The 13104-nt window shown below is 47.4% G+C and overlaps 1 protein-coding gene and 1 long non-coding RNA gene across 2 annotated transcripts in view; one reads left to right on the forward strand and one right to left on the reverse strand.

Moving 5' to 3' along the window:
* Positions 1-760: 760 nt before the first annotated feature.
* Positions 761-3846, reverse strand: PHOX2B (paired like homeobox 2B). Its single transcript, XM_065544950.1, has 3 exons — positions 3388-3846; positions 2291-2550; positions 761-1351 (listed from the first exon to the last, which is right to left on the reverse strand). Exons 1-3 carry the CDS (start codon positions 3626-3628, stop codon positions 821-823), a joined length of 1032 nt encoding a protein of 343 aa, XP_065401022.1. The 5' UTR covers positions 3629-3846; the 3' UTR covers positions 761-820.
* The window catches only part of LOC135970906 (uncharacterized), a 51500-nt gene continuing 41762 nt past the window's right edge, over positions 3367-13104 (forward strand). Inside the window, exon 1 of the long non-coding RNA XR_010586800.1 lies at positions 3367-3604. This is a non-coding gene — a long non-coding RNA (uncharacterized lncRNA). The remainder of the gene's footprint in view (positions 3605-13104) is intronic.

The raw sequence follows: 13104 nt of genomic DNA on the forward strand, positions 1-13104 counted from the left end.
GGCGGGATAGTGTTCAGCGAGGTGGGACAGGCAAGGGGGAGCGAGAAAGTCATTCCGGCCACCGGGACAGTCTGAGCGAGTCGTCGCCGCAGTGACCTGAACCCAAGGACAGGATAGGAAGGGGGGGCTGGAAAGGCGTCCCTACTCTTCCCTGAAGAAGAGCCCCAAGAGAATCCGTGCTGTTAGGAGGGAGTGGATTTAGGGGTTCACAAGATCGAATCTTCAGTTCCAGCTGCAGCTTCTCCCCAGCCCCTCCTTTAATTTGTCTTTTTTTTTCCTTATGTTTTTTAAACCTTTCTGGGTTGTTAGCTTTTTGTTTTTTAATGGTTTCTGTCTTCCAACTTTTTGTTTTTATTTTTACTTTTTTGTCTTTTTTTTTTTTCTAAACAAGTCACTGAGTTGGTTGCGAGCCCCCATCTCTTCCTGTCACCTGCTTGGGCCACAGTCATACATTCCCCGAGACAGACACAAACTGACACGCAGACACAGCCCCCTGAGAGTGCCCCCGCGTCCAGGCCGCGCTGCTCACAACCCCCGGTCAGCAGCAGGAGCCCAGGCCCCGATGCGCGGCCCCAGGCAGGTGCGAAGCCAGGGAAGTTTGTTTTGTTTTGTTTGGGAGTTGAGGAAGGGGGGTAGGAGTGGGGTTGAAATGAGGGCGACGCCTTTTTCCCTTTATTCTTAGAGCGATTACTTTAGGCCCTCGATGAAAAAGCCATGGCAGCAGCGACGACAATAGCCTTGGGCCTACCCGCTCGCCCACTCGCCCGCCCGGGCCCTGGCTCGCCCGCTGTCGCCGCCGCCGCCGCCGCAGGATCCCAGATCAGAACATACTGCTCTTCACTAAGGCGGCTTTGGCACCGTTGGGTCTTTGGAGCGAAGATAGGACGCTGGCGAAGGGGCCCCCAAGCGAATCCGGGATGGAGGTGATGGGGCCGGGGCCGGGAGCCCAGCCTTGTCCAGGGCCCCCAGCCGCAGCCAGGCCTCCAGCTGCTGCCGCTGCCGCGGCCGCCGCCGCTGCTGCTGCGGCCGCCGCCGCCGCTGCTGCGCCGCCCTTGCCGGGTTCGCCTCCCGGGCCCCCGGGCCCCGCCGCCCCTGGAGCTCCCGCGGGGCTGGGCCCGCCGCCGCCGCTGCCATTCGCCCCGCAGCTGGGGGTGGGGTTGGGGTTGGGACCTGGGCCCCCAGTGCTGTCCGGGTCGGTGCTCTTGGCCTCTTTGCTCTCGTCGTCCCTGGAGGAGTCAGATTTTTTGCCCGAGGAGCCGTTCTTGGCCGCGGCCGCCGCGGCTGCCGCTGCGCGCTCCTGCTTGCGAAACTTGGCACGGCGGTTCTGGAACCACACCTGGCCCAAGACGGAAGGAGAGACGATGAAGCAGGGGAAGAAAGAGGAAAATGGGAAAGAAAAGCAACGATTAGGGTGGCCCACGTTCTACTTCGGCTTGTTTTAACACCCTCCTCCCCATGAGCCGTGGTCACCCCTGCGCGCACCCAGTCCACCAAGTCTACCGCTTCTTGCTGCTGTGCATCTTCGGAGAAACTTTCTTAGGGGGAGTGAGCACGCCAGGGAAATGAAGGCTTGCGGCAGAGTTTAAAAAGCTACAGGTCCCAGAAAGACCCTGAAAGGGAAGGCCTTATTTTGGTGGACCTCTGTTCAGTCTGCTTCTTGAGCAAGCCCCGAGCTCGTCATTCAATCCTAAGCCTAAGTTCTAAAGTTCAACTCTAATTGGTAGAAGGAAAAGGGATCCTCTGGGTTTGCTCTGACGCCCATCCCGGGCCTTTGGGCCTGGAAGAGCATGCGATGGTGCGTACCGCTTCTCGGTCGAGGGCTCACCCAGAGAGGCGCTGTGGCCAACTCGTGAGCGCACCTGTGTCTAACAGTTTAGAGTAAGTTATGGTTCTTGACCTTCATGAAGTCACAGACCCTTTGCAAATCTGATGCAAGTCATAGTTTTCGGGAAAATGCACCTATATGCCATGGGGCCAGGTTAAAAGCACTTGAGTTAGGAGGCATTTGGGAAAAAAGAAACAAAGGAAGGAAAGACTTATAATACGGGAGCAAAGTCTGCACACCTTCCACCATAGGCACTTCCTGTCCCCGAAATTGCCTTGTTCATCCACGTCCCAAGGCCCCCCATGTCTCTGCTCGGGTGGGAAACACTTCGCAGCTGGAAATAAAATGCCAAGAGCGCGCGCTCTAAGCCTTTCTCGAACGTACAGCCACACCAAATCCAGTATTTCTGATCGGCCCTGGGGCTCTAGGTCTTTCTCACTCGAGGTTCCAGGACTTCGAATTTCACCAGCCGCCCCTCACCCCGACACCTCCCCGGATCAGTGCGGAGGAGCTGGGTCGGTTTCCAGGCGCGCGTACCTGGACTCGCGCCTCTGTGAGGTCGATCTTCAGGGCCAGCTCCTCCCGAGTGTAGATGTCGGGGTAGTGAGTCTCCGCGAAGACCCTTTCCAGCTCTTTGAGCTGCGCACTGGTGAAAGTTGTGCGGATGCGCCGCTGCTTGCGCTTCTCGTTGAGGCCGCCGTGGTCCGTGAAGAGTTTGTAAGGAACTAGATAGAGTATGACAGAGGAGATAGAAAGTGAGCGAATCAGCCAGCAGCGCGCCGGCCGTGGAGCTAGAATGTGGGGACTCCAAGGTCAGGTCATCCGGCAGCCGCTACCTACACCCGCGCAGAGAATCGCACGGAGAAGCTGCAGGAAGAAACCGAGCAAATTTGTTATCTACGGAAACCTGGGCTCAAACTTCGTACTTGGCGGAGTCGTTTCCGGCACAAGCGCCTTTGGGTGGATTGAAACAGCGCGATGTGACGGACTGGGGATAGTGCTTTCAGCAGGAAAAAACCAGAGAGGAAAAAACATCCAAAAACCTCAGTAGGAGTATCAGAGAGCCAGGAAAGAAGTTACCAAACAGTTCCACTTTGGAAACTTTTCAATTCTCAGAAAGTTGACCCGGCTCAAAAGTTGGGAGAAAGTGCTGCAAAAAAATAATAATAAATTAAAGAAATAATCATAAAAATGACCAGCCAAAGAGGTGTGAGCCGCTGTCGGTTCTTAAAAAAAGAGACACTGCCAGTAATGAGCTTTACTCTTTGTTATTTAATTATTTTCTAAGCTTTACGTCTCATCGCAAAGTAAATAAATTATGCCTATCATTTTGGCAGCTTAAGATAATTTTGTTGGCGGTTCGGGTGTGACTAGGATAGTGTAACCCTGTAAGTGAATTACCCCTCCCTGCAATCGCTTCTAACGTGATAAATTCTTTCATTTGTGTAAGCAAATTTCGTTTGGTAAATACTAAACACATTTCCATTTTCAAATGCAATCAAGGCTTCCTATATACGGGCGGAAAGGCGGCTTCCTCCGCTGAGAAAGCTGAAGGTCCTTACCTGCGGCGTACGGACTGCTCTGGTGGTCCCTGAGGGTGCCCAGGCTGCAGGATCCCGGCGTGAGGGACGGGCAGCCGGACGTGGCCCCAAAAGTGGTCCTTATCGGGTTATACTGGAAGCCACTGGCCTGGCTGCAGGAACTGAAGTCAGCATAGGCTGAAGCCAGGCTCGAGGTGTCCATCCCAGCCATACAGGACTCGTAGGCAGAGGAATTGAGGTAAGAATATTCCATTTTATACATTGAAAAGGTTCTGGATGGCTCAGCCAAGTGGAAAAATGAAATAAAAGATGGATATGGAGAAGGTGGCTGGAGTGGGGAGATGTGCACAGCTCAACGCCTGCCTCCAAACTGGCCTCCTTACTACCAGCAGAGCCTAGTTTTATGAAAAAGCCTCCTATGAGATGCCTTGTCTGAGGTCTCTAGAGCATATAGTCCTCATAATAAACTTGGCTCTTTCCACTTGGACAATAGCAAAGCGGTTGGTCTTATTGCTGGCGCTTTTTACATGACAATAACTCATCCGTCTATTGGGCTGGCACTGGGGAACTGAGCTGTCCAACCTCCCTATCATTGATTCCTGCATCTCTAATTAGAATTTAATACCACACCATTACGCACCGAGCCCCTGATCCTCCCTTCTAACCAGCTCCCTGCCCTTTAATTCAATCACACTACTTGGAAATAATGAAAGTTGGGTGACGATTCTCCCTGATCCAATTTCCCCGAGCTTTTAAGCCTTTTTAACTGATCATATACCTTAGGCATAAATTGAGATAGTGTGTGTGTTTTCCCCCTTTTTCGTCCTCTTCTTTTTTTTCCCCTCAGTTAGGGAGAAGAAACCTTGATGTCATAGAAAACCTGTTTTGTAAGAGTGTTACACGCTCAATTTAACAACAAGCCTACCCCCCGAAGTGCATGAAATGTTGTAAAGGACTGGGACATTGGCAAGACTCAGGCGCCCTGTAACATAGAGTAAGTGGGTCAAGGGGGTTTATGTGAACGATAAGCGGATTTCTTTAAAAATACACCTGGTAGAAGGGGTTAAAAAAAAAAGAGAGAGAGAGAGAGAAAGCATCTTATAAATTGCATTTCTCCTTGCAGCTAAATGTGCTTTCAAGAGACTCAGGGTATACAGCCACTTAAAAATAATAATAAAAAAAAATCTGAGGAAAGCTTTTGAATGTAAAACATCTGGATTCTCAACCGTTGTGTTCTTTGCGCTCAGTTCTGTGTCTGTTTGCATTAGCGCAAGGTTTGCATTTGGTTGGTTTGGAGTTTCAGTGAGGTTGTTCGTTTTAATTACGCTGGCAAGCGAGCATGAAGCGTACCCAAATGTATCTCCTCTTTCATCTCTTTCGGGCGCTCTCCCTCTTTCTCTCCTCTATTTTATTTCAGGTGCCCACAATCCTCCACAGACCCGGGGATTGTGTCTGTTTGCCTTTTAGGTTTGCGGACGACAGTGAGCGAAATTCTTGCCATGTAAATGCCCAGGCAATGGCTCCAGGTCGGGCACCTTTCTTGTCCGATTCCTCAGGCTTTTGGGTGCTGGCAGCGAGGCACAGACAAAGAAGCGAGCAGTGATTTGTGGACCTCGGTGGCCCCATGATTTAAGCGGAGGGTAATTTTCATTTGGTTCGTTAGGCCCTAGCAGAATGAGGGAAACTATTTCATTAAATCCTTCCTCTCGGTGGACAAGAGGGGGAAAGCTTAGTTGAATCGCCGTGTGGTGTAAACAAACCCTGGATATTTTATATGAATTAAATGTGTAGATAATTAGTTTTATTGCATTCATTACCCCCTTTATGTGCTCTGTAACAAGTCAGTAATTAAAGTAACAAACTCATAAAGTCTTTATAGGGGCATTTAGGCGTTCAGTGTTTGCCAAACTAAGTGGTTTAATTCGATGCTAGTGCCGGGGAGTGGATGGGCGCCCGCTCTCCCCTGCCACCGTGTTTTATTGCGCACTAAACTGCTGCGGACGCAGTAATGGATTAAACAGGGACAGCGGTCCCCCAGCCTTGTGCTTCTCTGCAGGGTGAGTTTCAGGCTCGTTTCAGGTGGTTGCAAATCCTCGGTGCGTGAGGAAGCGCTAAAGTCGGGAGTGCAGGGAGCCGGACCTACCGAGGATCCTGGTGATAGTTTTACGGGGAGGGCTGATAGTTTTATTGCAGTTGTATGTTGTACAATGCGTATTTGATAAAGAAGGGCCCTTGGTGACCAGTGTGCACTTTTTTGTGCACGGGGGTGAAATGAAAATAAATGTGTACAAGGTTTTACTGCGGCGGGAAACAAATTGCAACGCTCTAAATGGTTTTTCTTTATGGTCACCAGACAAGAGGAGAAAAGGGATGCAAACATCTGTCTTCAGTCCCCCAAACCTAAAGGCCAGCTAAGACGGATGCGAATCCAAGTGCTATTACAGCGGAGATTTGTCTTTATTTATCCTGCTCTCATGAATATGAATCTGCATTTGGGCCGGGAGGTGGCTGTATCCCTTTGGACTCCACACATGGAATTTCCCCCACGATCATCCCCCTCCCCAGCCACTTAAGGGAGGTGGGGGATAGGTTGTCAAGCACAAGGCTGTGATCGTCCAACTTTCTTCGTTCCCTCGGATTTCGGGTTGGGGGATGTGCTTGCTGGTTTTCTGAACGCAACTCTGCAGCCGAGGCCTGCACTCGGGAGATGTGGATGTAGGGAGCACAGGCCGGGTTGTCCACCGCCAGCCCGCTCCTCTGCTGCAGGGTTTAAGCGCGTTTCCCTGCAGAAGAGAGTGACCAGGAGTGGCCAGGAGGTGATGTGTTTCGGCTCCAAGGCCTATTTTTGACAGTAACTAGGTTCACACTCCACTTGGTGCTAGAGTCTTAGTGTACCCGGGGTGTGTCTCCGCGTGGTGCAGAGCGCGCACTCTGCTCCGGAAGCTACGGCTGGGTGCCGCGCCACTGCTGTGCGCCCCGGCTCTGATCCCTACGCCTGAGCCGACTGCAGGGCAATTTCACCGTGGGTCCTAAGTTTGCTGACAGTCCCCAGGCCCCGTTAGTTTTTAGGGAGGAGGCGAGACGAGGACCTAAAAAGTGCTGGGAGCTCGGAGTAGAGGGGTTCACGTTGGCAGTTTCTGAGGATGGCTCTTAGGTGAAGATGTGGAACTTGGAAACTTAGATGGTGCACAGAGGCACTTCCTGGGCGAAAGGGAGTGTTGGGGTGGGGAGTTCAGTGAGCAACTCAGGGGACCTGGATACTGACGGGGCGTCAGAGGGTGTCAAAGGGAGAAGCTGAGTGATCTGGGCGAGGTCTCTGCCGAGCAGCGCTGGCAAGGGAAGTGCTTGACCGCGGAGGGTGTGGGGAGCGGTCAAGGGGCAGGTCCGGGGCTCGCTCCCTCCCGGTCCTGGGGTCCCTCCCCGCCTCGCGGTCCCGGGCCGCTTAGCCAGCCATCTCCGGGCACCCCCTGCTGCCGACCGCCCCGGGTCGGGGTGCCGTGAGCCTTCTGGCCTTTGTACCACCAGACCTTTCAGCGCCGGGCCCACACGGTCGGATGAGCAAATGTGCTTGACTTCATTTTCCCCTTTGTAGACCTTGTAGGTTTATTTTGTTCAGTGTCACCATCCCTCCCCCACCACCCCTGGCCTATCGTCCCTCTGCCCGTCTTTTGTGGCCCGGGGTCCTGCTTCTGCTTGGAGATGAAAGGCGTGCGGGGCTGGGCCAGGCCAGAGCCCCAGCCCCAGCGCCCTGTTTTGTTCCAGTTGTGCTTTCTACACGCGAGCTCTCCCCTAAAAGTTGTACTAAATGGTTAATTTAATTATTCCAACTATAGACCAACTGCTTCAGCAGCCTCCACCACGCGTCTGGGAGGAAAAAAGAAACCATCTATAAGAAATAATCTAATAAAAGTGAAGTGTAGAAAAACCCCTCCTGATTTTCAACCGGCACAAATAGAATTAAGCTTCAGCATCCTTTCCCCAAACAGACCTTTTGTCCGGATCACAACTTCAGCCAACCAGCAATGTGTACAGTGCCTGCTATTTATTTTAATAGAGGCGGGTGGGTAACAGGACGGATTGATAGATAAATGACTACATGGATAGATGGATGAGTTTGATCCATCTGCCTCTGCCTTCCCTTTCTTAGTATGCGTACACGGTTGAATTTTTCCCCCTGCCGATTTTCTGAATCAATAATGGAAAGGCAATGCTATGTGATAAAAGGAAGGGAAAAGGCCATTTAAAACACCGAAAAGGAAGAGATTACCAGCATATATACTATCAGAAAAAAAAAAAAAAATGTTTACATGCTACTCAATACCAACTGAAAAAGGTTGAAAGTTTAAAAGAAACTTTTCTTTCCTTTTCTTCACCATTCATAGAAGGGTTTCTTTTTCTTCTTTTTTTTCCTTGAAAGTCAGAAAGAATGTTAGAAGACAAGGAAACAAAACAGCAAACAAAATGCCATTGTATTGTAGTAGCGATTCATGGGAAAACGCTTGTCAGCCTCCTAATGCCTCACTCCTAGGAGGCTGTTTCGAGGCTGTTTTACCGCAGGCGAAGCACAATAACATGGGAATGAATAAAATATTAAATACCAGTGAGAGTTTCAGAGGAATTCTCTTTTTGATTGCTTTATTTGATGCTGCATCCAAATTATCCAGCACAGCTAGCCCACTGTCTGGCATACTCAATACAGAACCAACATTCCTTCAACCGAGAGTGAATAGACAAGATTTGTCCTTGGGTTTCTCCAAAAAGACTTCAGCAGACAGCAGTCTTTCCCACTCACCTGCACTAAGAAAATAACCTAGACAGAATTTACTGGGACACTATTTCCGCGGAACAGAAAGCATACCAGTCACAGTAGCCCCACATCTGATGACCCAGTACATTCTCATAGCATTTTAGAATTTCCACCACATTTTCCATTTGCCTAGCAACCATGATACACGTTTCATAATAGAAACTCTTTGAGGTTCTGGTAACTAACCTCCTGGCACTGTGAGACTAACAATTATTAACTGATTGACAATAGCGTATACAAAGCAATTAACACAGTGCTTGGCACATGGAAAGAATCCAGTGACTGTTAGTCACCAGTATTATGATGATGGCAGTGATGATGATGTTGGTACAGTGTCCTAGAATTGTATATTAAACACTTGACTTTGAGATTTAGATGGTGCATAGACACAGCATTTTTCCTATTGTACGTTTATAATGCACGTGGAAGAGGGTAGGCTAAATCAAAAAGCAGGCTCTAGGATATCAAATGGGAGAAAAGAAAGCAACCAGGCAGATAATTTTATTTTTTTGGAATTTACTGGAAGGTATATTTGTATTAGATAGGTTAATTATGTTTTGTCTTACAATATTATATACAGTATTTATGCATAATTAATATGGTGATTTATGTTGTATGTAAACGTTAGTATGTTCAGGGTGATCTCACTTTGAAAGGCATTTGCCCTGGGTTAGCTGTGTGGGTTTGGGTTGAACTTTTATGGCTAACTCATAGATGATGTTTCTGTATCTGGATTAACTTTGAAGGTACCCCATGTGTATGTGTTATATAGGTGATGGTGTACAGATCTCCAAAATGCATTATTTTAAGAACTTTTCAGGACATTTAAAAGCCCCACTCCACTCCTCCCCTCCTCTTCTCTTCACTCCCACAATGCTATAATTAGCAGAAGGGGCTGCCTGTTACCTTTTTGCTGGAGTTTGGCTAATAGTAGTAACATCTGCTGGGCTGGTCGGTGGGGAGACATGGGGTATTTAATGTAAAAGTGACACAGATGTAAAAGTGACATCTGCTTGTAACAAAGGAGAACCAAAATTAAATTAGCTAGGAAGCCCTCTCTGTCTAAACCCAGAAAGAAAAAAAAAAAAAAAAAAAAAAAAAAGCCCTATTTGAAGAAGGAGGGAAAAAAGTAATCATGAGCCCTGACCAAGCTTGCAGGGTGCAGAAGAGAACTTGTAGATGGGATTATTATTATTTTTTTGAGCCAGCAGCTCCCAAAATAACTGGAAGAGCAGCATCCTAAGGTAGCAATGTCCTAAGACCTTGAAGGCAACTTATTACGCTCCAAAGAAAATGGTCAGACAAGATTATCTTTCTTAGCCAAGCAATGACCTGAGCTGTGTGGGTATAGTATGGGCTGAGAAATCATTTTCAGGTTGAAGACAGGAAGGAAATGAGGGCAAAACCTTCAGCATTAATAATATCTCAGTATATTTTTGGGTAAGTTTGGGCAGAAACAGATTTTCATTTAACAGCTATATTCAAACTCCTACTTCCAACTACTATAGATGAACCATTTTTTACCAGGCACATACATGTGCTTAGGAGATTGCATTTGGCAATCAAAGCTGCCATGGTGCCTAAAATAGGGCTCAACTGTGGCACAGGGGTGGGAGTGGGGGTGGGGGTGAGATATGCTTAGCATCCTCCTCACCATTGTTCTAGGAAATCACAAGTGTTACAAAGGAGCATCTCTCTCCCTTTTTCTTATAATGATTTCCTAAATTTCTCTAAGTGGAACACATTATGACAGCTTTATATAACTTGATTTCACAATGATAACAGACGCCACTGGACAAGAATTCCCTCAACCTCCTACGTTTCAATCTATAAATCGATCAACTTCTGCACCCACTCATTCTCCATTGCTCCTGCTACTTGGAGGAGGGAAGCCTAGTCTTATCTAAGGCCAATCCCTCTATCATACTTTGGAGTTTGATCTCTTCTGCTAGCTCAAGGACCCTACCCAATTCTTCCTCTCTCATGGATCTTCAAACTCTCATCTGCTTGTCTGGACATATCCTGTTGTTCTCTAAACATGCTCAAGCCATGCTCATACAAATCACCAACCAACTCTTTATCCTTCCTTGGCCACAACCCACCACCACTTACCTCTCGTCTGCCCTTTACAGTCAAACATCTTGAAGGAACTATCTCTTCTCACTGTCATTATTTCTTTACTTTTCGATCACTCCATAGCGTCCTGTAATATGGCTTCCACTACCCTCATGCAAATTAAATATTTCTCAGTAAGGTTATCAGATCCACTGGGGGTTTTCCAGGCCTCCACTTACTTGAATATGTAAATCACTATGGTTGTTTTACAAATGGTTCTCTTTCTCTTCACTTCTAGGCATATAATGTGATTTCACTTCCCTGCCCCCTAGAAGTTAGATATGGCTGTGTGACTTACTTTGACCAATGACAATTGAATGGAAGTGTTAAAGTGTGACTTCCATGTGGAAGCTTTGAGAGCTAGCATCCAAGTCTCAACCCTCCCTTTTTTGCCCTCTTCTATGCTCCAGATGGTGACTGCTTTGTTAGTCTGAGTTTCAGAGTGAAGACACCATGAAGTAAAGAACCCAGCAGACCCACAACGGACATATATTTCCTTAGAGTCTCAGGGAAGGCTTCTGGAAGAGGTGACATCTATACTGGGTACTAAGCAGTGAGTGAGAGTGAGCAAATGGTGATGAAGTGGAAAAGAAGTTTCCCAGTATGTCAGCAACAATCAAAGGTTCCAAAACCAGACAGAACATAGAGTGTTTGTGAATTTCTAAGTGGTTCAATTTAGCTTTTGGTTAGGGCAGAATTGATGGGGGCTGGGACACACCGAGAGGTGTGTGATGAAATACAAGATAAGAGCAATAGATCTGGAATCAGACCCTACAGGATTATGGATGCAAGGTCATGTGATTTGGGGAGGAGGGGATGATGGAAAAGAGAAGCCAAGAGATAAATTAGAAGGCTGTAGCACAATGCTAGTCAAGGAATAATGGATTTTTCAGCCAGAGAATAGCAGTGTAGGATAAAGAGAACTAAAGGGATGCAAGAGATGTTAGAGAAGTAGAGTGTTAGCACAGGCAGAACCCACAGTCCTGCACAGTGCTGAGATTTCAGGGGACCCAGGAAGATACTTCAAAGCAAAAACCCTCTCTCACATTTTCTGGCAAGACCTTCACTTCAGTAACTTGGGTCTAGTGATCCTCATTAACATACTTCCCTGGGTTTGGCAGCGCTTAATGGTGCTTAATCCATTCATTCATTCACTCATTCAACCTGTATTTATTAATTACCTACTATGTGCTAGAAATCTGCACCTTAGACTAGAAGGGGTTCAGATATTGTCTTGAAAGCTAATTTTTGAGATGAAGCAAACCCAAGAACCACAGGCATCCGAGAGGAAGGGGAGCCGCTGGACCTGAAAGTGGGGACACCCACAAGAAAGTCTGGATGCTGACCTTGCAGGGTCTAAAACTCACACTGGATGGCCTGGCCATTGCACCTGTCACTGCTCAAGCTGGGGAAAGACCTTAATTGCTTCAGGGATCATAATAACGATTTTGTGAAATTATTTTCAATCCTAACATTCTGTTCATTGATTTGGTGGAGAGGGGGTTGTCTGGGAACCTTCTTTACATATATTCTTACGTGAAAGAAAGGACATAAGGGATAGTGTGTATACTGGGAAATCAAAGCAGTATTTTGAGATTCATAAAGAGGGCTCCATGAAGAACAGGAGAGAGGAGACTGATTCTCTTCTGTTCCTCCATCCTTTGCATGATGGTCTTAGGATTTTGTGTGTTATCCCCGCCAGGTATATTTTCAAGTGAAGATACCGAGATCCCAGTATCACAGAGGAAGAAAGTACTGATGGTGACACAGCAGGTATTTTAGAAGTGGGGGCAGCTATTTTAGATGGCACTTTCTATGTTGTTCCTGTCACACCACGAAGATGCCCGTTTTGTCCACCCACAGGAAAGCTGCCTTTGTCCTGGTACTCAAGGGTTCTATGTTGCCTCCATCATATCCAGAATTAATTCCAATAACACGTTCTTGCATTCTTCATCAGCACACTCAGAGAGGCAACCGAAAGGCATGTCGGGAACACTGGAATCATTCACTGTCTTAAAGGACTCAGCCTTGAAATACATATAAAAATGAGTTAGAATTCAACAACTTTAAAAATATTTCTTTTTCGGGGCTTCCAAAAGACTGTGCTGGTGCTGCTGTTTGTTTGTCTCATTTTGTTTTCTTTAGGAGGTTTGTGGGGTTTGCCAGTAAGGTGCTGCAGCATCACGCATTTTAATGTGTATTTCAGCTGATTCAGAATTGAGAACAAATGCAATCCAGTACTCAGGGACAGGCACCACATGTCCTAGACCTTAGGAGCCAGAAGACAATAAAATGCTCACAGTGATGCATGTTTGTAGTATTTCCCCTGTTAGATATAATGGATAATATTTCTTTCCTTTTAAAACACACACTTCTTTTCTTCTCTCTCTCTCTTTTTCTCTCTCCCTCTATCTCTTTCTCTCACCCTCTCTGTCTCCCTCTCCCTCTCCATCTCCCTCTCCCTCTCTGTCTCTGTCTCCCTCTCCCTCTCTCTCCCCACTCTGTCTCTCTCTCTGATTTGTTTACTCTAGTAAGTTAAACCACAGCCTAGAGAACTCTAAGGCTAAGGGTTCTAATCACAAACACTGCCAACTCCCTTGCATATTCATAAATCTTTATCATTGCAATTGGGCTTGAGGAAGAGAAGGAGGAAAAGGGATTTCCAAGAAGAGCCAGGGAGGCTGCTAGGAAGGAAGTAGAACATAATAATGAACAAAACAGAACAGTGAGTCACACAAGAGACTGCAGAGCAGAGGCCAATGGCTTTAACCCAAACCCCAGGGAAACCTCTTGAATGAACAGTGTTAACTGCTGAG

The sequence above is a fragment of the Macaca fascicularis genome, chromosome 5 (assembly GCF_037993035.2).
Source record: "Macaca fascicularis isolate 582-1 chromosome 5, T2T-MFA8v1.1".
Taxonomy (NCBI): domain Eukaryota; kingdom Metazoa; phylum Chordata; class Mammalia; order Primates; family Cercopithecidae; genus Macaca; species Macaca fascicularis.